Source organism: Acanthochromis polyacanthus, chromosome 2 (genome assembly GCF_021347895.1).
Source record: "Acanthochromis polyacanthus isolate Apoly-LR-REF ecotype Palm Island chromosome 2, KAUST_Apoly_ChrSc, whole genome shotgun sequence".
Taxonomy (NCBI): Eukaryota; Metazoa; Chordata; class Actinopteri; family Pomacentridae; genus Acanthochromis; species Acanthochromis polyacanthus.
In genome coordinates this window covers 13,295,912-13,319,230 of record NC_067114.1, presented here as the reverse complement: position 1 = coordinate 13,319,230, position 23,319 = coordinate 13,295,912, and the positions used below count along the sequence as shown (strand labels likewise).

Sequence of the window (23,319 nt, the reverse complement as noted above, 5' to 3'; positions counted from 1 at the left end):
ATTGGCCCTACAATTAAATCATATATATATATATATATATATATATATATATATATATATATATATATATAAATTTTACAAAGTCTCTCAAATGAGATAAACAAGTTTGTGTAACCGTTTCAGTTTATAACTCTGATTTTGCAGCATGACGCAAATCAATTATTAGAATTATTATTCAGTTCATAATTAACATTTGGTTGTGGTCCTTGCTATTTTTGTGTTGTTGTTTACAAAGATTTCTACCCATAGTCTTCGAGTGTGAGTCAGCTCGTTTGCATGTTCTTGTTGGCAGCCAGGCCAAGAGCAGAAACAATGTTTATGGGTCTTCCAGCAGGACTTTAATCAAGATTATCTAACCATGCTGACCATTTTACAACAACTTCTCTCGCTTAATGAGTTACGTATGACTTGTAAAGGACAATCAAAACTTCTAGTGTGTCAATAAAACGAATGCTCTGTAATGAAATAACGCCCTCATATCCCCTCAACAAGTTTCTAAAAGTTCATTGTAATTACATACATAATGGCAGCTAATTTAATTGCATTCTTCAACTTGTAGTTTGCATAAAATGAACCAAAAGGGAGCAATGTCAGTAGATTTTGGGGCACTCAGACAAATTACAATTAAAACTAGATGAATTTGCTTGAATTGTTTTTCCCCAATGTTTCCTAGAGTTACCATTGTCTCATAAAAAGGTAGCAATATCATCATGCCAGTCAAAAAGTAGTTTGCAAAGTCAGATTGTACATTAGGTGGTGATTGTTCTCTGCCTCCTTGTGTCCACATGTCTCATTCAGCCTATAAAGACTGAACTGTAATTTCTTTCAATAAGCTGGGAGGTCAAGTTAAAAGTGCCATTTCGGTGCAGTCCTTTTGCCACAAACATGTTATATATATATATATATATATATATATACATACATATACATATATATATATATATATATATACACATGTACTATTTATTCATAGTAGACATAAGAAAAGTCATAAAAGCCTCTGCCAGCAGACTCTGAGGAGCTTTTGTCGTTGACATGTTTGACAAATTTGAGGGTTTCTTTGTCTCTGTAGACGAGGGCGAGAGAATTATCCTCTGGATAGACAGTCAGGAGCTGTGAAGAAAGTGGAAAGAAAGCAACGATGATATGATGCCCTCATACATATGATTACATTTAACTGTTTACTGTAATCTGCACTCACCTCTTCATCCTCTTCGTTTGCAACATAACATGTGTAGCCTCCAAACTCTGACTGCCAGTCTGAAAGACAACGTTTTGTAATGATCACAATAGTTATTACTGGTTGTTTTTACTCTGTGTATGTGTGTGTGTCTGTCTGTCTGTGTGGTCACCTGTGCAGCCGAAAGGCAAAACGAGGTCCAGAGCGTACTCGGCTCGTGCTGCTTCTCCGTCGTACAGCAGAGTGTAGCCGCCATGAGACCATCGTCGCACTTCACCACAGCATACAGGTGTGCTCAGCTCTAAAGAATACACAAAGGTGAAAACACACAAACTCAGCTGTGGCAGAAGAAAAAGGCTCACACCGACACACACCTTTCTGTTTGGTTGCATTCGCAGCAGAGGATTCGTTTGAAGACACAGTGGCTTCTTCATCCTCCTCTTGCTTCTCTTTGTCTTCATCATCATCCTCATCAGCAGGACACAGGTAGTGCAGTCGAAGGCCGGTAAAGTTGGACAGAAGCAGGAAGAACGACTCTGACCGAAGCAGCTCCCAACATGCAGTGACGCACTGAGGCAAGGTTTCCAGAGAAGCCACTTCATAGTTTCTGAAAACACAAAGATGATTAATGAAAGGTTGTAAATACAGTGCATGCACACAACAAGTTAAATGTTCTGTCAGATGTTACCTCTTATTGGCTGGACCTCTCTTCATCCACTGAATCTGAGTGAGTTGCAGTGCTTCACTCACCTCCATGAACTTCTCCTCCTGAAGACAAACACAGTCAGCCGGCAGAACAAATGAACACATGCAAGGTAAAAAATAAATAAATAAATAAGAAGCTACCTTAAGAAAGTCTTTAAGCTGAATTTCAGAGCTCTCTTCAAACTCCTCCTGAATCTGCTCTTGATACGAAATATCCAGATACACTGGATTGACCCACTCCAGCAGCACCGTCTCCTGCCAGGAGCACAAACACATGAGCAGCTTGACATTTACACTTCTAGATGAAGGTAGGACGCTCACATCTGTCTATTAAAGACGAAGTCTGAGGAAGGAAACGATGGGCTTAACACACATGACCCCTAACAAGACTTGAACATGTTGTTTTTACCTTTTGGTCGTTGCATAGATCAGGGGTGTCAAAATCATTTTAGTTCTGGTCCACATTCAGCCCAGTTATATCTCAAATTGTGTCGGAGCAGTAAAATCACAGCATAATAACTTAAAAGTAACCACAAGACCAAATTTTTCCTTTAAGTGCACAAAAAGGGTGTTCTGAAAATGTTCACATTTAAGGAATTATCTTTTTACAAAACACTATGAACAACCTGAAATTTCTTAAGAAAAATAAATTAAATTTCAACAACATTATTCCTCAGTTTATCATTTACACATTACAACTTAGAGATCAGAGTGTCTATAAAAGAACAAAACATTTAACTACGGGTATCTGGAACTGAATGATATAATACTTTACTTTATGATCCAAACGACAAGACAGACAAAAAAAAAGACAAAAAAAACAACAAAAACAAGACAAAATATCACAAAAACAAGACAAAACAACAAAAATGAGAAATAAAATGACAAAAAAATGCAACAACATGAAACAAAACATAAAAAGAGACAAAAATTCCACAAAAAGCTACAAAGTGCCAAAAAATGGGAAAAAATGACAAAAGCAAGACAGAAAATTTCATAAATGACACAAATGAGACAAAAAATGACAAAAGCAAGAAACAAAATGACAAAAAAATAGACAAACGATATAAACGAGACAAAAGCACAATATGACAAAAACGAATCAAAGTCTCAAAATTATTTTCATTTCTAATTTTAGAAATTTCCAATTTGCAGTTAATGCCATCTCTTTAATTTTTAAACTTTACAAAATCGTTTCTGGAGGGCCGGTTTTGGCCCGCGGACCACATGTTTGACACCCCCGGGTACAGACTAAACAAACATCCTATAACATTAGTCTCTCAGCTTTAAATGTGCTGTTAGGAGACATTTTAGCTTCCGGCAAACAAAGATCAGCTAAACCAACTGACTGCTGGCTCCAGCTTCATACTGATTAATTATCTTATTGATCATCAGCTCGTGAGAGTCACTGATATGATGGTAACGCTCACATCTCTTGGTAAGTGTGGACTCCTTGGGACGGACGGCTCTATGTGGCGAGGAGGACGCTCCAGAGAAGGTCCATGAAACCATCCGCTCAGAGACAGACGACACTTGTCCTGTGACAAAACTTCTGACACCTGTAAAAACACAGTGCAGCTCAAGATTTCAAACAACAGCCTCTTGTTTGATGTTACTGAAATCACAAACTAGACCATTTGTTCTTACTTGGTGAAAGGAAACTGGGGAAACTTCAAAAAGGACGAGTGTGTTCCAAGAAGGCACAAGTGACTTCACTATGCTCTGTGGCTGGAAATTACCTATGACAAAAGGTGAAACAAACACTTCAGTTTTCTAAAAGCGCACAGATACACATAGTAAAACGCAGAAAGTGAGATACGCACTGTCTGTTGTGTAAAGGTCGAGGGCTCCCCCGTCGCTGCTCTGCCACGGAGGCACGAGATACAAAATGAAAGCAACACGTCTCCCCTCCAATTCATCATCATGACACAACAAAACATCTAGACAGGAGACAGAAGAGGACATAAAATGAAACAGTAATCAAATAAAAAAGGAAGCTCCAAAGAGCCTAAAATATCACATTCCTGCAGGAGTTGCTGGACTAATCTCACCTGTGTATTCATATCTGGCACATGAAATATCCACAGTGGGCTCCAGCTCAACCCCCAACACATCCCCCAGCCAGGAACGGAAACGTCCAAACAGTGCTGTTCTAAAGACAGAAACACGCTTTCTGTGAAAACCTGGAATGTATTGTGTGGTTACAAATTTAATGTCGTATAAAATGAGAAATTTAGTAACCCTCAGCACACAGACAGACAGTTCGAAGGCCTGAAAGCCCACCGTGACATTTTGTTGTGACATAAATAATAGATGATCACAAGGGGAGGCTGTTATTGTGTATTTAATTACAGTATTTATTCTCCAGGGCTCCATTTCTTCAGTAGGTGTAGCACAATGCAATCACAAATAAGCATTTAGATGAAATTACATGTTATAGTCTCTCCACTGTGAACACAACTTGTCATAAACTGTGCATTATGTCTCAATAAGTATTTGTCTATTATTTCACTATCAGGATGATACATGAGGCTCAACACCCGGCTAATATTCTCCCTGATCTATACACTGAGGACCTCATTTTTCTTGCACTTGGCTCAAACACTGTACCTTTTGGCAGGTCTGGTAGCTCTCAATAAAAGCTTTGTTTCAGGTCATTTGTCTGAAATGCTGCTGTGATGACTTTCTGTTTGTTCACTGCCAGCCTCAGCACTGAAACCAGACCGAGGAGGAAAACACCTCCCTGCTTTTATTAGGATCACCTCAGGCTCAGAGGCGACTGTGTGCTGCTGAAATTTCCATCAGCTTTTCTGCACAGTTCTGCAGTTACACCAAATGTTAACACTATCAGAGTCATCAGCACAAACATATGACAGAAATATTCTAATTACAAGGCAGATGTAATCTCTGGCTCCACCTGGTGGATCTGATTGTTAAACCCCACAATGTCCCAGCTCCTATCTTCTAGTGCTACTCCAAAAACAAATTATTTTAATCAACCGATGACAGGCACTACACTATATCCACATATTAGCATTTACTGCACAGACACCAGCAATGACTAGCAATAAAACGTTTAAAAAGTTTAGCTGTTCCCTCAGGATGAGTAAAAGTGGCTTAAAGTGAGATTTTGTCACATAAAACCATCTAATGTGATCCAATGCAAGAACTCTGCCTTCAAGGCCAGTTTAATATGGCCTGCAATGTTTTTTTTATAGATATTTTCACAGAAAAGTTAATTTAATAGCATGTTTGACCACTGAGGTCATAATTAGTGTCTGTTCTGTCCTGAAATGCTTCATATTTTAGAGCTTCTAAGGGTCTCCCCCTCATGCACGTAAATGTAAGGACAACAAACTGTAATATGGTGTAGAACAACATTGCAAACACTGTGGGGCCTCTAATTAACATTGAATTTGCACACTTCCACAATGTCAGCAGAAATCATCTTCGACATATTCTAGCCCAAACAACTAATCTACTAATTGAAGAAAACAAACTAAATCTATGTTGAAAGCTCTGTATTACAGTGATGTATAGACCAACCAAAACACAAGACAAGGATGAAGGTCTATAAAAAGGTTCGCCTATATAAATTTCTTTTTCAAATCTATTTGAAACAGTCTAAAGATTCAGCAAATTCAGACGATTCAGCAAAAAACAAAAACAAAAAAAGCAGAACTTTAAAAAAGGGAAGTCATCTGTCAGGTGGAAGATGTTGATTGATTTGTACAGACGAGCTTTAAGTAAAAGTAGTTCATTTTTCTGGTATCAGGGTGGAGCTGTGGGTTGGAGGGTAGAGCTGCACAGATTAACAGGCTATTCACCGCTGGGTTCTTGGTTCAGTCCCAGGCCTTGAATAAAACATTAGTAACAGGATTTTTTCCTGCAAAGAGGGATTTTGGTGATCCACAAATTATTCTTTTAGCCAAAAAAATATGGTAAGATTTGAGGATTAACATGATTTTTAATTGTGTTGTTTATTGAGGTTTTATTTACTAAAGCATCAAAGACATTCAGCTGTTTGTCAAATGGTTAGAAACAGCTCAAAACGGTGTAGTGCAATATTTTTGGGGTATGACGTGCAAAAAGAAAAAGATGATATAATTATGGCAAAAGCTATTAGACTGAAGACCAGAGTGAAATCATATGTATAAAATACATAACGATGAATATTCTAATGATGACTGATGTTTGACACAGTTTATAACCTGTAACTGTGATGTGAAGACACATGCTTTCTAGAAAATGATATGTGGAGTACTCAAAACAAAATGGTGTATACTTAAGGTATCATAACTTTTAAAATCTATTAGAAACATAACAACACCCAACAGTATAATACACATGAAATATATCACAAATTAATAAGGTAAGATGTGGAGCAAAATGGCTGAATATGTCTCGGCATGTTCTCTGTAAAACATGACATAATGATAACTTATTATCTACTGTAAAGTGATCTGGGGGGAAAATATGATAACCTGACATCAAGATCTGACTGACAGATTTAGAAAAGTATAATGGTGTCAAAACTGTCACTCCTATCATTTGCCCTATAGACATGGAAGAATGCTCACAGCATTGAAGATGGTGCACAGCTCAGTATCTTTGTTTTTTCTTGTGGTGTCAATCACTGCTAAGAACTACTCCTGGCTTTTTGTCGACAATAAAACCTGCTGCCTCTGAATGCTGACTTCTTGGCGATTTTTTTGAAGATCTTTAACATTTGAACACGGTCAAGTCTTAGACTAGCCCATGATTTGTGACTTAGATTACATTTTATCAAAGGCAGAGACGTCTGTCAGACTTACTGCCTTCACTGCACACAAACTGATCTTACTGTTGTGAGTAGTCGGCTCAGTCTGAGCCATGAAAAACTCAGAATAACAAAAAAATAATGCATAAACATAAAGCATCATATTTTAGAAACCTCTGCAACTTATGATAATGTTATGCCTGATCAGTGTATTATGTGTGTGAGGTGCACAGATAATAAATACAAACTTTGTCACCTCAGTCCTGCAATGTGTGGCTCTGTTCTCTTCTTCAGGTCATCTGACTGTATGGAAGCAGCACAAAAAAGTTAACAAGACAACAACAGCAACTCTTATTAATAACCATGAACATCGGTTTAACAATGACCTGTTTGAATTTGTAGAGGTCGTTTGATTTTTCGTGGAAGTTGAGTCCCAGCAGCTCTCTCTGTAGGTTTTCTATGAAGGTTTCGCTGCTGAGGAAGTTCTTGATGATGCAGTGAGGAAAAGGATGGCAGTCCAGCTCCAGATCCCCTACACAACAATTACACATGCGATATTTACAACAGGCTTTATATGACAGATGTTTGGCTTTGTAAATGCAAACAGGAGAGCTTCAAAACCTAAGCTGCTGCGTATTTTACAAAAGAAAAACGACAAAAGCAAAAAAATATTTTGATCTGGTAAACAAGGCAGACTTTTGTAATTTTGTAGAATACAAATTATAACACATACATCAAAAATAAATAATACCACATCTGATTTCATTGCAGGAAAGGGTTTTATCTGTCTACTGATTTGCGATACCTTTTATACTTTTATACTGTTCTGTTATTTGAAATCTCTGGAAGTGTTCAATGAATGTGGACAATAATTCCAAAACAATGAGCAGGACTGTTTTCTGAAAAATGCAAGGTCTTGCTTTTTATATGGTTATTTTATCCATAATTACTTCGAGTTTAATTCATTTTTAAAAAATCCATATACAAAACAACACATCAATACAATAATTTATAGATGTGTCAATATATTCATTCTAAACTCTATAACACTAGACTGAATGCTCTGTGCATATATAGTGTGAAAGCCAGCCTCTGCTTTTGCCTTATTGTTGCTTTTCATCTTAAGTTTAGACCACAGAATCAATTTTGTTGCAAAATATTTGGCTGCAAGACTAAAATATGCATCAATCTCATAAAATGTTGACACCCCTTTTGTGGAGTTAAAAAATGAGAATAAATGCAGACAAATTAGAGAAAGAAAAAAAGTTCTGTTGTGAAGCAGGTTTTCACACTGACAAATACAATACTGAGAGTTGCAAGTCAGAAAAACAGTAACTGTCATGTGACCAATAAAAAGCAAATGCTGATATAAAGTCATGAAAATATTTACAATGGTATTTAAGTGAGAAAGCTGTACAGATTGTGCAGGAATGTGCAAAATCTCACAGTAAATGCCTAAAATAGCCTGAAATGTTTCTATTATTGTGTCCACTCTACTTATATCCGCAATTACAGAAGCTTATCTCTGTATAATGATGTATAAAGTTGCTGAATGAAATTGCACATACAGTAAGAAATGTGTTTTATCAATATAATAAACTCTTAATAGCAATAGATACCAATAATTACCAAAAACAAAAGTAACAGGAGTGTTACTCCAGACTGTCCCTTCACACTCGTAGAACTTTGAGGTGGTTTAAGAATGTTAAGTATGTGTGTTTCTCTGTTTAAAGAGGGTAAAGTAGTTAGAAGGTAGTTGCTCCTCCTCACCGTGGCTGTAGTGACTCCTGCTCCTCCATGCTTCCTTCACGGCTCCCTGCAGCTCTTTCTCCTCCACACATGAACTCAGCGCCGCTTCCTCGCAGCTCTTCTTCTTCCTCTTTTTCTCGGTGGCTCCGGACTCATTCTGAGCTCTTTTCGAGCTCATAATTCAAACTATCCGCCGTGACAGCAGAGAAACACGGACTTCGTAAACACCAACAACACTCACGCTGCTGAGGATCAGGAGCCAACCGGCGTCGCGCAAAAATGACGTATTATCTCCTACTTCCGCCCCAAGTCCCGACTGTCAGGCAAATTAATTACACAAAAGTTACACTAAATGGTAAATGTAAGTGATAGAAACTGATTGCAGGGGTATATTTTATTATTATTTTAACGTTTGGATACTTTAGGAATGCACATTTTACAGCAAGGCAACCAGAACTGCTACTGCTACTGCTGACTCAATATACCTATAAATAAGGGATTTTTGAAGTCTATGGGGTATATCTTGTAAACTTTGTTCTTAAAAATAAAAACAAAAAATGTCTTTTTATGTTCATTGTGATCATGTCTTTACAAATCTCATAATTATTTATTAGGAAAACAATCATTTATTAATAAAAAAATACTGAATATCACTAAAATGTCAACTAAATAACTGTACAAATTTAGTAACAACCACCTTTATATTGTGCCGTTTCAGAGTCTATATCTTCTCATTAGTGGTTTATCCCCATTTTACACTGTATTTCTCAATCTAAACTTTAAGTTATGAACTGCTGTGTGTAATTTGGAATTAGACACAGCAGACAAGTGAAGCGTTTTTCACGTGTAAAAACATTGTACAACATAATTTTCCAGTGTGTGTGCAAACCTCCAGCTCCCAGAGATTCATAACAGGATATTTATTTCAGAGAAAGGATGAATTGATCTAATATCACACAAGCTACATTCACAAAGTAGATTTTATTAACCCATATATAAACAAGACCTCTGTGTTTCACTGGTCATAGAAATTTTTCTGGGCCTCCGGGAATACGTGACTTTACAAAATGCTGTAAATAAAACTTTATCCAGAAAATACTCCTTACTTCAAAAGGATCCATTACAGTCTGACAATGCAGTGTTTTGAATGTGCTCAGTTAAAGGACAATAATGTAATTTCCAACTGATGAAGCTTATTCTACTCAACTGCCTGTGAGGCAAAGTTCAGGGTGAAGTGTTTACAATAGCTCTTTTGTTCGGACTAAGACAGGCTGCTCACACTTTATTCTTAAATTAATGCAAACATTGTTTTACACTAGTTTTGCTAATCTGTTAATATTCCAGCCCCATACTTTAGTGACTTCTACTGAAACATTCCTGCAATCAATAATAACAGATCAGTGTGTTTGGATCCGATTAGGAAAAGATCTCTGTCTGACAGAAGCTTTTGTTTAAGAAATATGTCCAGACCAGACAGTTTTTGTTCTTTAACCTCAGTATAGATGAGCAGTGTGAAAGATCAAGCCCTTTTAACACAGTGAATAAATTACAAGGGTTAAAAAGTAACTGGACACCTGACAACTTCTTTACATGCTAAATCGAACATGTCAATAAAACTTAAGAGGCATTAGTCAGCTGCTGTTTATAAAAACATACTCAAAAGACTGCTTTATTAAAAAGAAAAACACAGCATTGTTACAGGTTAAAACAACAGGAAACTCAATGTTGTAGTTTGTTTAATCAAACACTGGCCTCCTCTGAGAGAACATAAAATCATATTCTTAACACACCGGAACACAGAGCTTGAACACTACAAAAGCCAGCAGTTTCTCAAGGTTAAAAAAAAGGATAAAGAAAAAACAGATGTGACATTTTCATTTTCTTCTGGCAACAGTATAAACACCCCTGTGGACTGTCACTATAGCTGACATGAAACATTTCTTTTGTGGAAGTTGAGCCAGATGTGGAAGTCTTTTTGACCACATGGTTTCTTGGACTTGGCTGCACTCACAGAGACAGCCACATGTACGTCTGTTCCCTCAAGTTAGTTGTAGATGAAGTTGAACCTATGAAAAGAGGTAATTATTAAATTTTGGTTTTGTAAACATGATCATTTTTGTCTTAATTAAGTGTCAGCTGCCTTCCTGTTCTGAGGATTTACTGCAGCTCCATCACATCATTCTCTTGCAGCTCTTTCTTTATAGTAAACATTTCTCCTTTTCAGCAATTTAAAGTCGAAATACTGACAAATCAAACACATCTACACACTTGAGTGTGTGACTGCTGCATCAGAGGGTAAAGCAACTTGAAAAACTCTTGTTTTATGTGCAGCTGCATCATATCAAATATAGTTGGTATCTACTTTTAAATATCTAGGATTTTTAAATGACGACTATTTGTCTTTTAAGAAGCACATTCAGTGTATGGTAAAAAAGAATAAATAAATAAAATGAAACTCTTTCTAGGATTTTATTACAGAAATGAGTCTTGCTTTTCTTTTTGAGTGAAACAGAAATTGGTGGAAACAACCTTTTTGCCTGTTATTGACTATAGAGATGTGTTGTGTACGACGCCTTCTGCTAATTGTCTCAGCATGCTGGATAGTGTATATCAGGGGCGCTGAGATTCATTATGAAGATGTGGCCCCTTCATTCACCATTGTGAGTTCTACTCTAAAGTTAACTGGACATCTTTAAGCGCCCGACATCTCGGTCATTGGTGTTTATTTACAGAACCATTCTCCGCACTGCTCCTTCCTATTTGTTTTGTCTTAACAAGGAAACATGGAAGTCACAATCTCCAGTCTATGGATATTCTGCAATTTGTCGTCCCCAAAGTATGATATGAAATGGGCAAAAAAGCATTTAGGTTTTCTGCACCTAACGCTTGGAATAAATTACAGTCTCAATTTAAACTTCAAGCCCTTGCTACACTGAAGGAGTTTGAAGTTCTGGTTAAATCATCAAAGTCTAACTTGTCTGTGGGCAAGTGTTACATATGAGCAAGTTTCAATGTTGTTCATTTTATCTGATGTTTACTGATTTTAATGTGACTATGCTGCTGCCCTCTTGGCCAGGTTTCCCTTGTAAAGGAGATGTCTGTTGTCAATGGGACTAACCTGGTAAAAATAAATGCTAAATAAAATCATATACAAGAGTTTTCCGCTTTTATTCAGGCCCTTTCCTTTTCTGCTGTCCTCAGTGGTTTACTTGAATGCAATGTGTACAAAATACATGTTCCTCTACTTGTATAAAGAGGTTGAGATGCAAATTCAGTGTGGAAAGGCTTCTGCATACTGCTCAGGATCTGCAACAGCTATTATTACAGGTATAATGAATTTGATTTAAAAAAGTCTGAGGTTATGCAGGGCAGTAATTTAATGTGTAAGCATCATGATAGTCCCTCAGTTTTTAAACAGAAAAAATTTTAAAAAATAGATGCAAAAGACCTCAGCCTTACCTGCTCAATAGCTGCGGTAGACTGGAAATGATTGGTCCATATCCAGGAGCGTTGTCGTACAGTTCAAACAACGGCGCGGCCACTAGTTTGTAGTTCTTGGGAACAGCAAAGAGCGCTGCAGAAACATCGATCACAGATTTCAAAACAAGAAGCAGCTTAAATCCAAGAGTCCCCGCTCATGTCAATTACATTTCTGTCTGCCATTTTTCATCTGTTAAAATTCAAAGTGCAGTACTAATTTCACACTGACCTTTTTCCTGCAGCTGAACCAGGAAGAGCTTCTTGTGTTCCTTCGGTTTGGTGATGTGAGCTGGAATATAAGGGTACTGCAAGACGAACGGCCTCAGATTAGTTTACATTATTAGACGCAGATAAAAACAGAATGACCAACAGTGCTATGGGTTCAAAGGGGTTTTTCACACTGGATTTATGGAGCAGAAAATGAAAATGACTTTTACGTTATAGTTTACTTTACAACGCCCTTTTCAACATCCAATTTCTTGTGTTTCCCGCATATTCAAGTCTCAAAATCTCATATAAATGATCTAGTCCATAAAAAGCTGTGCATCCTAAAGAACAGAAAAAGTTCATGGACATATTTCTGACCTTAGTGACTATAAATCATGACCAGAAGCTGCTAAAACATTTTAATACCAATCTGTTAGTGATATTCAGCTTTCACTTAAAATATCTGAAACATTGCAGTGTATAAAAGTGACAAATTCCTTTACAAAATAAATCTTGAAATAATGTTTTTGTTTCAGCCATTTAGGGAAACAAACCTGTGGAGGCTCAAAGTTGGGGCGCCACCAGTTACCAATACAGTCGTCGATCACCCAGTCCTGCTTCACTCCATCCTGCCGCCCGAGAATCTACAAACAATCGAAAGTGAACAAAAGCAAACCTCACAATAATCAGAGCAACAACAAGCTCAGACTGTGCTGTGAAGGCAGTTACCTCCGTCATCAGACGTTTCAGACCCTCCACCTCGTCCTCTCCGGGACTCAACTCTCCGCCGGGCCTGCAGCACAGAACAAACCGTCACGACTCTGAGCAGCAAAAACTACCTCGGCTGGTTCACACAGGAGCCTCCGAACAAATGAGACTCACAGTTTGAAGAAAGTCGTGCCGAGCTGCAGAAGCAACACGTGAGGCAGCCTGTGCTCGTGGACGATGAGGACGCCCTCCACCGTCCTCCGCATGCCCATCTTGTCAAACTCTTCCCGCATCCGCTGGAACCTGGCGGCCACCGAGCTGTCCTTCTCATACAGAGGCTCCTTGGTGCCGAATGTGTAGTTGGTGAGAGGATATCTGAGACAGAAACAAGCACAGTCAATAAGCTAATGCATAAAAAATATCAGCGTTACTCAACCTCAAATTCTGTGAAGCTGTGATAGACAATATATAGTAATAATAATAAAACTTGCCTGTGGTTTTTAATCAAAGACAAGGGATGATTATTCTCAAAAATTATTAACCCACTTATTTGTGCTTTTGCATTTCTTCATCATAAACCTACTGATGTCCAACATGACATCTTCAAAAAGTGTATTTTTTTTCATACAACAGACCAAAGATAAATCATTTTTAGCAATAAACAAACTTAAAAAAATGTAAATCCTCACATCTCAGTGGCTGAAAATGCAAACTCTGGCATTTAAAAAAATTCTCAACACAACAGATTACTCATTTCAGAAAAAAAAAGAAATCAAATAAATTTCTCATTTGAAATGCTGCATTACAATTTTGATTGGCAACATTATCAACAATTTTGATAAATGATTAGTGCTGATGTGAATATTTACTTGTTGGTCATTATCTTCTTACTAACTGACAGGTCCATAAATTGTAAATGTAAAAAGCAAAACATAAAAATAAATATTCCTATTTCGCAAAGCCCTACAAAAATGTTTGTTGTGCCCCACTAATGGCTAAAAAATTCTCTAGATAATTAGTTTAATATTGCAAAACTTACAAGAAAAATATTTCTGAGCAGCTGAAACAAGTGAATTTTTGATAACAAATGAAAATACTTCAATCATAATACCAATTAACTCATTTTCAGCTTCCTTACTGACAATGGAAACAATAACTAGATGCAGCCATAACTATCAATGAAATTATAGATTTTTATGCATTATTGTTTTACATTTTCCTCCTTATACTTTAAACTACTGTTCTTTGAAAGCATTCACACTCAGATTTGACCGCAGACATGATGCTTGGAGTCAAACAGATGTGATGACAATCCGCAGGCGGCATCAAAAACAATGAGCTAATTGATCTGATTATGCTAATATCGTCCCTCTGTCGTCGGTGTGGGGTAATTTAACGGACACATGTGTGCAGTCATTGTGTATTTTCTCCCTGAACTCACAGGTTGATGGTCCTCTCCAGGGTGAGCGGTTTAGCGGGCCCGCTGATGTACTTGTTCCCGAACTGAACGGCACCACCGCGCGGCCAGCCGGTGGCCGAGCGACTCGGAGGGACGACCGACATATTTACGGTGAACTCAGAGGCACCAAACCCTCCTGCAAGCGCTGCTCCGCGGGTAGCTGGCTAGAAACTCGCTGAATTTTCTAAACAGCAAAAGAAACACTGAAGACTCTCCACAACAATGTCTCCACCGTCGAGCCAATCGGTGCTTCTCTTCCGGGTGAAGTGCAGGCTTTTGGGGCGGCATCTTCTCCAGCGACCCCTGCCGGCCTGGAAGATGAACAACATGCAGGTTATATTGAAATAAAGGGTTAAAGCTATTTATCTCACAAAATTAACCCAAAACAAACCTTCATTACCTGCCAAAAACATTTTAATATCCACAATCATTTTAATACCTCTCTTTCTGGCTGTCATAAAGAGAAAATAGGGATGTTTATTCATCTCTTCCATTAAGCTGTACTGCAGAGACAGCTGGAGGTAGTAGAAAAGAACGATCAAATAAAAAATAGCCTTGTACTTTAGTGTGCATCTAGCACTGGTGGGGTAGTTAATGTGAATTTTATTTCAGTGTTGTATTCACCCTTATCTTCTCTACAAAATTCAGCAAACTTAAAAAATGAATGTATTTAAACATGAACAAAGCAAATGTTTCATGTTTCATTCAGCAGAAGAAAAAAGAATTGACGCTATCCTCTTGTCTGTCTTAGACTGTGGTGATGTCATCTGCAGACACGCCTCTGCCTTCAATCTAAAAGCCCTGTATCCACTTTACCACTTAGCCATAAGATTTATTTCTTGTGACAGTTACTCAACTCATCACAGCGTACTGCATGAAAAAGTTGGCTAACCGTCTCCAGCAGTAACACGTGACACTTTTATGGGATGAAGAAGGAAGCTAGTCACAGTGCACATATGTGTACACTCAAAAGCAAGATGCCACTAAACATAATTTCTTTGTTAAACCAATCTCAAAGTCATCATTCAGCTCATTTAAGAATTTGACTTTTAAGTCCTACATGTATGAACTAAACTTAGGAAAACTGCTTTTGCTTTTTGTGCTTCAAACAATAAAACTTAAAACAACTATACAGTACCTGCAGGGTAATTTAACACCATGATTACAGACTGCACTGCTTTTAAATGTAACGTTTTTTGATTGGGTTCTGTTTGTATTCTTGTAAATGATTGCCCTTTATTCTCTTTGTACTCTCGACATCATTGAAAATGACTGCATGCCTTCAAGGATTCCTCAAGATTTAAATAATATCACAGCATCTACAAGAAAGCTCTCTGTGCTTAAACTGTTTTATCGGATTAACAGCATATCTCTCTCTCAGCATCATCAAGCCTGAATATGAAATATATAGAAATTCTGCATTTATTCATCAGCTAAACCTCAGCATAAGATCAACATGTATGAATTCCACTGCAGGTTTCAAAATACAATTTTGTCAATAAGTGAGACAAACTGGAGAAACATTTTGAGAATGACTCCTGAATATTGTCTTTTCCTGCTCCAGCTGCTGTTACAGGAGGAGCACTTTTACTACATTGTGTGCCAAAGGCTCTGGGTTCTTCTCTTCACAGAATTTTATTAGATATCAAGAGATGCTATCTCCAACATACAACTGCATTAAATAACAAAAACCATTTGGTTTTGATTTTTTTTTGTTCACTATGTTGAATTACCTCAATTTTAGAGCTCATTAAAGCAAAACTCTGCTGTGCAGTGTGGATTCAATCCCTTTGTGCTGTTGGATCACTGTATTAGAAGGTAGGAACAGAGCAGCTTACAGGGAACGTTTCTATTATGTTTCCTTGATGTAACTGCAAGGCTATAATGTGAATCACTATTCATCTGATCCATATTAAGGTAAAAACACAAACACTTCCATACCATTAGCCTGATAGAGATAAAATGCAAAAATACTGTCTTTTATTTATGATTGCTATACTGTCCTAATAGCAGGAGGAAAGTGATCTCCAATAGAGTTCCTATCCAGACACTTCTTAATGAAGAATATATGTTGTCATCATTTACCTATCATTTTGGATGTGGTCACATAAATAAATAAAATAATAAATATGTGCATTCACATTTTTAATCCAGAAACAGTCAAACACACATTTTGGCATAAAACTCCACCTTAGAAATAGTAGCTTTACGTTAGTTCTTATCTTTCTGCTCTGAACAGCATCTCATGGTCTCTCTCGGCAGATGGAGTTTGCTTTTTTTGTGCATACACTATTCAAATCTGGCACCAAAAAATAACTGCTGAACAGAGACTATGATATAAGACCCCATGTGATAACAATTGAGCTGTCTCCATGGCAACCAAAGAAGACCATGAGATGCGGTTTAAAACCTTAGAAAAGTGTACGCTAACTTAAGAATTTCTTTTAAAAAAAAAATCACACATTTGTTAGAAATAAAGTTTTCACACATAAAAACAGCTGAGATGACTCAGTCAATTGAATATTCCATTTAATAGTCATAACTATGTCTCTTATCCATCTATTGTAAACATGGTGTATTTTACCACAGTAGTTTTCTTATGGTACATAATAATACGTGCAATGCAAAATTTCAAACAGAAGTTAAAAAAGGACAAAGACACTGCTGGATTTGTTGATTACATCACACCAAGGGGATCTCAGTTCTTTGGTCCAGTGGCCCACCCTGTGTGGTGTGCTGCTGTAATGTGGTGGTCCCTGTAGGAAGTGCCATGGATCATCCCCGTCTTTTTACCCTTTACTGTGGCCTCTTCTGCCCCTGTCACAGTAGTTGGTCCCGTAATTAGTGACTTCTTTATTTTTTAATTACTTATCACTCGCTGACTTTGTTTCTTCTTGCTTCTGAGCCTCGATCATGGCCTCATCTTTGCTTCGCTCGCCCTCTTTCCCTGATGCAAGTTTAGCCGCTGAGTCTTCTTCGGCTTTCACACTTTCTTCCTGCACGTCTTTTCTTGTCACTTCGCTGTCACCCGGCGTTGGTGTCTCCTTGTCACCTCCACTCTTCTTCTCCTCACCATCAATAACTTCCTTTTTCTCATCTATCTCAGGTATCTTGCTCTTTTGAACCATCTCAGGCTCCTCGTCTGCTGTTGAGAGAAGAGAATCACAAAACACAGCGTTCAGCATACACGTACATACACACAAGCATGCATTACAGGTTCACAGAGGTTAAAACTTACCAGTGCCTTTTACTGCAGGCTCTACAGCGGATTTTTCTTCAGCAGATGTCTGTAAATCGCTATCTTGGCCTGGACTATCATTAGAGGGTGCTGGAGTGGTCAAATGGTGAGAAGTAGCACTTGAGTTATCAGTAGCGGGCAGGCTAGAGATAGCTGGTGTAAGGGTAGTGCTGACATTGTTGGACGAAGGTGGGTCTGAGTCAGTCATGAGTGGGGAGCTAATGGTAGGGGGAGCGGCTGAACTAGGGGTGGAAGTGGTATCAGCTCGCTTTAAACTGGTGGCGATGGAGGCGGTGTCTGTGGGGTTTGTTTCACTGGAAGAAGTGGAGGGAGCGGAGATATCAGTAGAGCTAGTGGCGGCAGGGTGGATAATGGTAGACATGGAGACAGAGTTCATGCTGGATGTTGGGCTGATTGTTTCAGCAGTGGTGGAAGAGGTGGAGGTGGTGGGAGGAAGGGCAGCAGAGCTCGTGGCAGAGGAACAGGTGATGGGGGCGTCATGTGAAACTGTAGCAGTAATTATATCGCTTGAGTTAGGAGGAGGAGATGTAGTTGTGGTGACTAATGAAAGTGATGTTACGGAGTTGCTAGATGTGACTGAAGTGGATTCATCGGTAGCTCCTGCTTCTGGACTAATGGTTGTAGACGAGCCCGACGGCATAGCTGATGTGCTGGTGGAGGGCAAAGAAGCAGCGGTGGTGACAGAAATAGCTGCATCACCAACAGCAGCATGGGTAGCATCAGCTGAGAGAACAACATTTGGCTCTGGCAAAGTCGATTTAGTTGACAGATTTGTTGATGCTGTGGAAACTGAAATTTCATTGCTGGGAGCAGAAGCAGTTTCCGAAGTGGTAATGGAAGGCCTAGTTATTGTTGTTGAGTCGGAAGTGACAGGGAGGCTTGGAGTAATGGAGTCTAAAGAGGGGGTGGACGTAACTGAGACAGTGGCAGGGGGCTCTGTAGGTGTAGTGGTGCTTGTAAGCATTGCCGGGACAGTAGAGGTGGGTAACTCAGTGGTAGGAGTACTAGCTTTGGGGATAGAGGCTTCGCTGTCAAGCACTGTACCATTCGTGGGTGTTGTAGCTGCTGCAGGAGGGTTGACAGAGTCCGTGCATATATCTGTGTCAGAGGGAGGTACAGTACTTGAAGGGGAAACTGTAACATCGGCTGAGTCAGGGGTTGAGATTGTCGGTGCAGCAGGAGTGGTGGTAGCAGCAGCGGTTGCTGGAGCTGCAGCTGGACTGAGTTTAGTGGGCGTGTTTGTCTCCGCTTCCTGTATTTGGGCTAGCTCGTTCTCAGGTGTGTTGCGCCCAGATGTCGTGGGAGGTGGACCTGGTTTGATAACTGGCTTTGGAAGCAAAGCAGGTTTCCCAGCTGTCTCGTGTGCTGACACACTCGCCCGAATTTGATGCCTTGTGTCTAAAGAATAAAAAAAAATGCATGTGCAAATGCTTGAGCTTATTATAGGCTGTGCATGTGACTAGAGAGTACATCGGTGTTTGTATTATACCTGATGACGCAGACATCGTTCGAGGTTTTGAGAAAGTAGGAGGTGGCTCAGGTTTACTGTCGATGATGGTACCTGAAGCACAAAGATCATTTGTATTTTATTTCACTGGAGAATTAAGTCCCTTTAATGTCCTTACAAAAGACAGAAAACTGCCAAATACTCCTTCATGTCTTATCAGGACACTGCCTGAGATACAAAATCTTGTTAATGCAGGACTGATCCACGTCAAGAAGTCTCTCCATTTGATACAAATCCCTCAACTTCAAAGATTAACTTTGCCTCATTAACACTGAGCAGGAGCAGAGAGGATTTTAATCATATTATACATCACATAGATAAAGGGACATACCTTCAGACTCTGCCTTCTTCATCTCGCCTTCTTGATTCTACAAGAATGAAAAGGGTATTTTTACACTTTTGATAACGCCTACAATACACATAATTAAATGTAAAAACACTCATTCACACACCTGTGTCTCTCCTGGCTGTGGTTTGGAAACTCCAATACGTTGTAGCATGAGATGGAGCTTCTGTTCAAAACTATGTTGGCCTTCAAATTGTTTCTGGAATGAGCAACAGCAGAGTAACGATGCTTCTTAAAATGTATCTACTAATGCAAAAGCATACAAGACTTTATGTCCAGTAGCACTCACCTTTGCAGTGTTTCTGGCATTAGTGGTCCCTGCTGCTGCTGATCCAGACAGTAAAATCAGAGACTGGGACTTCCCCTCTCTGAGAGCTCGGCGGGGAGGCGCCGCTTCACCCCTCAGCGGCGGAGCACCAGAAACAGGTGTCTCCTGAACAGTTGACTCTCCAGTAATAGCACTGGGCTGTTCTTTCGCTTTCTCCTTTTCATTTTCCTTGTCGTGCTCCTTCACTCGGTCCTTTTCTTTTTCTTTCTCAGATCTGGCGACCTCCCTGAGAGGACGAATGAAATCGGCGATGGAGGCCTTTTTGGGACGCCCCTCCTGGCTCGTCTCTGATTTCAAACCTCGCCTCTTTTTGAGTGTAAAGAAATCACCAAGCTTCCTCCTGAGTGTTTTGGTTGGGGGTGGACAAGGGACAGAGCTGGCAGGAGCCACTTCGTGCACTGTGATAATTTCCTCATCTTGCTGTTTCCTACAAAGAATCACATAGATCAAACCTAGGTTCCTATACTTGTACAGTATAACTTTGTTAAAGTAGTGCTGTTTGTATCTAGACTAGCGTAACATGACGGAAGATGCTAATTTGCCAGCTGTGTTACTCACAGTGTGTCAGCAGGAAGTACTCTCTTAGTAAAGAACTCTTCCACGCCTTCATCCACTCGCCCCATGAGCTCAAGGACTTCATTTTCACTCTCAATTATTGTCTCCTAATTACCACAAACATACACAGAAAACACAGACATTTTGCACCAAAGATCAAACAAACATATAAAGAGCAGCTTGCTTCATATTTAACTTTACATTACATAACCATCACCTCTGAAAACCCACACACTCTGGCACTAGTGTTGCTCCTGCCTCTATAGGTGTATTTTGGTTTGATTCTCTCATCCATTTATGCTATGAAGCAGGCCTCCTGGGAGTCAGTTGCTCAGTAACCTACAATGGGGGGGCGTCACTGGGTTTTACATGCGGAATGAAAGCAAGATAACTCATTTTGCCAGCGAAGGTAATGCGATATCAAAATTACAGCTATACAGAGTCGCATCATCCTGATCATATTAACATCTGTGCCCACAAGTAGCAATGAAAGTCGGGGGGTTGACTGCAGAACACAAATTTAGCAGAAGTCACCGTTACATGATATCCTGCCGGGGGAATTGCTTGGATTTTGTCTCCCAGGCCATTTGTCTCCAAGGGAGTGACTGCATGTCTACAGCCTGAACAGCTCTGTGACAACATGATCAGCTCAGTGGAAAATGAATGATTACATACGCTGTACATTTTGACACAACCATACGAAAAAATAAAACGCCGCTAGCCTTTTTTTTTCCCCCAGTGAGAGGAAGAAAAAACCTTCAAACCAAACTACACCTCGGCCTCATTTAAAGTCATCATGCTCTCACAGACAGAAAACAGAGTGGAATCTTCAAACAGCCGGTGACCGGTACAATGCCTTATTCAAGCAGGGACCAGGCATCTTTTACAGCACTCCCCTCCATCCTTCCCTTCCCCCTGCCTCTCCCCTCCGTACCCTATTACATCTCTCCTCTCTCCCTCCCTTCCATTTTCTCTCCTCACACACACCACCTTTGCCTCACACTCCATTTTCACAGAACCTCCCTGGTCCTCCTTCCACGGTACCTGCGGTCTGCTGGGACGATAGTTCAGTTTTTGTCGGTGAGGTCTCGGTCTGCTCTGGGTGTAGTGCCTGAGCGCTGGTCCGCCCAATGGCAGCTCCATTGGGGAGACACGGCACGCTGTTGCCGTGGAGTTCTGTTGCCGTGGCTCTGTTGCTGAGGCACCGTTGCTAAGAGCACGAGCACCAGCAGTATGTAATGCCTCCACTGAGGTGGGAGGGGCCAGGCTGGCTAGACTGACAGATCTGACAACAGAGCCTCGCCTTTCTCTGCCCCCTCCCCTCTACAAAAGGGAAACCATGAGAAAAAGATGGTGATTAAATAAGCAGAAGCAAAGACACAGGGATAAAGTGACCACACTGACATTTGCTTCATCCAAGCATCCATCCATCTAATAGCAAGTACATACAGACCAATATGATCCACAGGAAATAGCTGAATGGACATAATGTTCTGTTGGTTATGTAACGAATTAATAATTTATTTTATATGCGGAAAAAGATGCTCTGAAATGCTGTAAGTGGCAGACGGACTTGATAGATTCTTAAGTGTACAAATACACACAGCAGTATTCTTGTAAATTTCAAGACAAAGATGTCACAGCAGTACTAGAAAAGACCGTCCTAAGTAGTCCTGAGAGGATTGTTGGGGATTGTGATAATGAGCGGTAAGTCTTGTTCAGAAACCATAAAATAAGGCACACACCCACAAGCAGCAAATTCTATGTATCTTAATTACTCTGCTAATTCCCCTGAGGACATGTGTAGCAGGTTTCAGGGGATTTGTGCTGCCTTGAATATTTGATATTGGTTTGAATATTTTATATTTAAACCAGACAACATGTCTTGCCTACTTTGAAGTGGACAGTCTCTATATGGAGATCACTTATTTTTGCTCTGTTTTTAAAAGTATTTATATATTTATGGAAAAGTTGTGAGCACTGTTTTCCCTCTGAGTGGTTAACCCTCAACCCAACATAACAACCCAGAAATAACCTGTTTTCCTCTTATGAATCTACGTAAACTTTTCCACAGCAACATGACATCAGCTGTAATAGTGCTCTGGAGCAGATGTAATAGAACTACAGTTGGTTATTGTTACCTTAATGCAAGTTGTATCACAGGTAATGACATTTCTTTAACCTTAAATGCTAAATAGATCTTGCTTATGCTTGCAATATAGAAATTACTTGGGTTGTAAAGAAATAAACTGACAAAAGATTCAATAAAATTTGAAGAACACATGAGATTACACTTTCAGTGAATCGGGTTCTTTGCAAAAAATGTAACTGTCCAGCTCTCATCAGGGGGAACAAAGGGATGGAGTGTTTAAATGTAACAAAGACTCAAATATTTTAAGTACAAACAAGTAAAATGACTGATCAAAAAATATATCTGCCTTCAAGTCCTGAAGAAAATAATAATTAGTTGCAGACCTATGTCAGAACAAGAATAAAGTAACTCTACCTCGACCAGTGACAGGAGTAATTTGGTGCTCACATTCCATTGTCAAAGAAAGAATAATAGTGTGAAGATTTATATCATTATATATACTACATTACATATACTTTACATGCTCAAAGGAGCCAAAATTGTAAATTCTATTTTGCTGCAGTACTTTTGCTTAATATTTTGAATGCAATACTTTGACTTTTATGGACCACTTTTACAGATTGTTAGTTTACTCTAGGAAAAGATCTTCATTGTTGTAGAATTACACGCAACAAAAGTTCACAGTGACCAGGATGAACAGAAAGAACTAAACATTCACCAAAGCGTACTTTATCCCCCTAGTGTAAGCCTTAAATGTTGCTTTTTTCAAATTTAACTTATTTAGCAAAGTTAACAAACAACAAATGGAGGCCAGCATAGAAAAAGTGTGAACATTGCACAGTCTACAAGCACAATAAGAGCCCAGTAAGTCACTATTCACTGCCAGTCAGTTGAAATTAATCATTTTAGATCGGCTTCAATCTACGCCATGGGGATGCTCATCAATCACGACTTTGTGTATGTGTATGTGTATGTGTATGTGTGT

General features: G+C 39.2%; 3 protein-coding genes across 4 annotated transcripts; all 3 read right to left on the bottom strand.

Annotated features, from left to right (window-relative positions):
- Positions 1–315: 315 nt before the first annotated feature.
- Positions 316–8,660, bottom strand: ogfod1 (2-oxoglutarate and iron-dependent oxygenase domain containing 1). The gene is made up of 13 exons (XM_022216775.2): positions 8,415–8,660; positions 7,031–7,176; positions 6,901–6,947; positions 3,937–4,037; positions 3,709–3,825; positions 3,533–3,624; positions 3,316–3,444; positions 2,027–2,140; positions 1,869–1,948; positions 1,555–1,787; positions 1,353–1,481; positions 1,202–1,260; positions 316–1,113 (listed from the first exon to the last, which is right to left on the bottom strand). The coding sequence occupies exons 1-13, from the start codon at positions 8,569–8,571 to the stop codon at positions 964–966; spliced, it is 1,554 nt and encodes a 517-aa protein (XP_022072467.1). The 5' UTR covers positions 8,572–8,660; the 3' UTR covers positions 316–963.
- A 1,369-nt stretch (positions 8,661–10,029) lies between these two features.
- nudt21 (nudix hydrolase 21) lies at positions 10,030–14,525 on the bottom strand. Its single transcript, XM_022216777.2, has 7 exons — positions 14,230–14,525; positions 12,963–13,163; positions 12,810–12,873; positions 12,635–12,724; positions 12,103–12,178; positions 11,853–11,967; positions 10,030–10,459 (listed from the first exon to the last, which is right to left on the bottom strand). The coding sequence occupies exons 1-7, from the start codon at positions 14,349–14,351 to the stop codon at positions 10,438–10,440; spliced, it is 690 nt and encodes a 229-aa protein (XP_022072469.1). The 5' UTR covers positions 14,352–14,525; the 3' UTR covers positions 10,030–10,437.
- Positions 14,526–16,379: 1,854 nt separating this feature from the next.
- LOC110967235 (mucin-5AC-like) lies at positions 16,380–21,544 on the bottom strand. 2 transcript variants are annotated; one of them, XM_051937373.1, is made up of 8 exons: positions 21,287–21,544; positions 20,246–20,349; positions 19,649–20,114; positions 19,466–19,558; positions 19,345–19,381; positions 18,996–19,067; positions 17,486–18,904; positions 16,380–17,389 (listed from the first exon to the last, which is right to left on the bottom strand). In XM_051937373.1, exons 1-8 carry the CDS (start codon positions 21,383–21,385, stop codon positions 17,112–17,114), a joined length of 2,568 nt encoding a protein of 855 aa, XP_051793333.1. In that variant the 5' UTR covers positions 21,386–21,544; the 3' UTR covers positions 16,380–17,111. The 2 variants fall into 2 exon arrangements, with proteins under 2 accessions (XP_051793333.1, XP_022072473.1); XM_022216781.2 differs by having other exon boundaries at positions 16,380–17,392; positions 21,287–21,534.
- Positions 21,545–23,319: the final 1,775 nt, after the last annotated feature.

Bases quoted from the DNA above. Each gene is read 5' to 3' on its own strand.
- ogfod1 (XM_022216775.2), bottom strand. From the start codon at position 8,571: ATGAGCTCGAAAAGAGCTCAGAATGAGTCCGGAGCCACCGAGAAAAAG. The intron at 3,445-3,532 runs GTAAGAACAAAT...GTGTTTTTACAG, and splicing joins CCCCAGTTTCCTTTCACCAA to GTGTCAGAAGTTTTGTCACA. The intron at 1,114-1,201 runs GTGAGTGCAGAT...CTTTCTTCACAG, and splicing joins CAAACGAAGAGGATGAAGAG to CTCCTGACTGTCTATCCAGA.
- nudt21 (XM_022216777.2), bottom strand. From the start codon at position 14,351: ATGTCGGTCGTCCCTCCGAGTCGCTCGGCCACCGGCTGGCCGCGCGGT. The intron at 12,874-12,962 runs GTGAGTCTCATT...TCTGTGCTGCAG, and splicing joins GGCACGACTTTCTTCAAACT to GCCCGGCGGAGAGTTGAGTC. The intron at 11,968-12,102 runs GTCAGTGTGAAA...ATGTTTCTGCAG, and splicing joins GGTTCAGCTGCAGGAAAAAG to CGCTCTTTGCTGTTCCCAAG.
- LOC110967235 (XM_022216781.2), bottom strand. From the start codon at position 21,385: ATGGAGCTGCCATTGGGCGGACCAGCGCTCAGGCACTACACCCAGAGC. The intron at 19,382-19,465 runs GTGTGTGAATGA...TCATTCTTGTAG, and splicing joins CACAGCCAGGAGAGACACAG to AATCAAGAAGGCGAGATGAA. The intron at 17,393-17,485 runs GTAAGTTTTAAC...TTCTCTCAACAG, and splicing joins GCCTGCAGTAAAAGGCACTG to CAGACGAGGAGCCTGAGATG.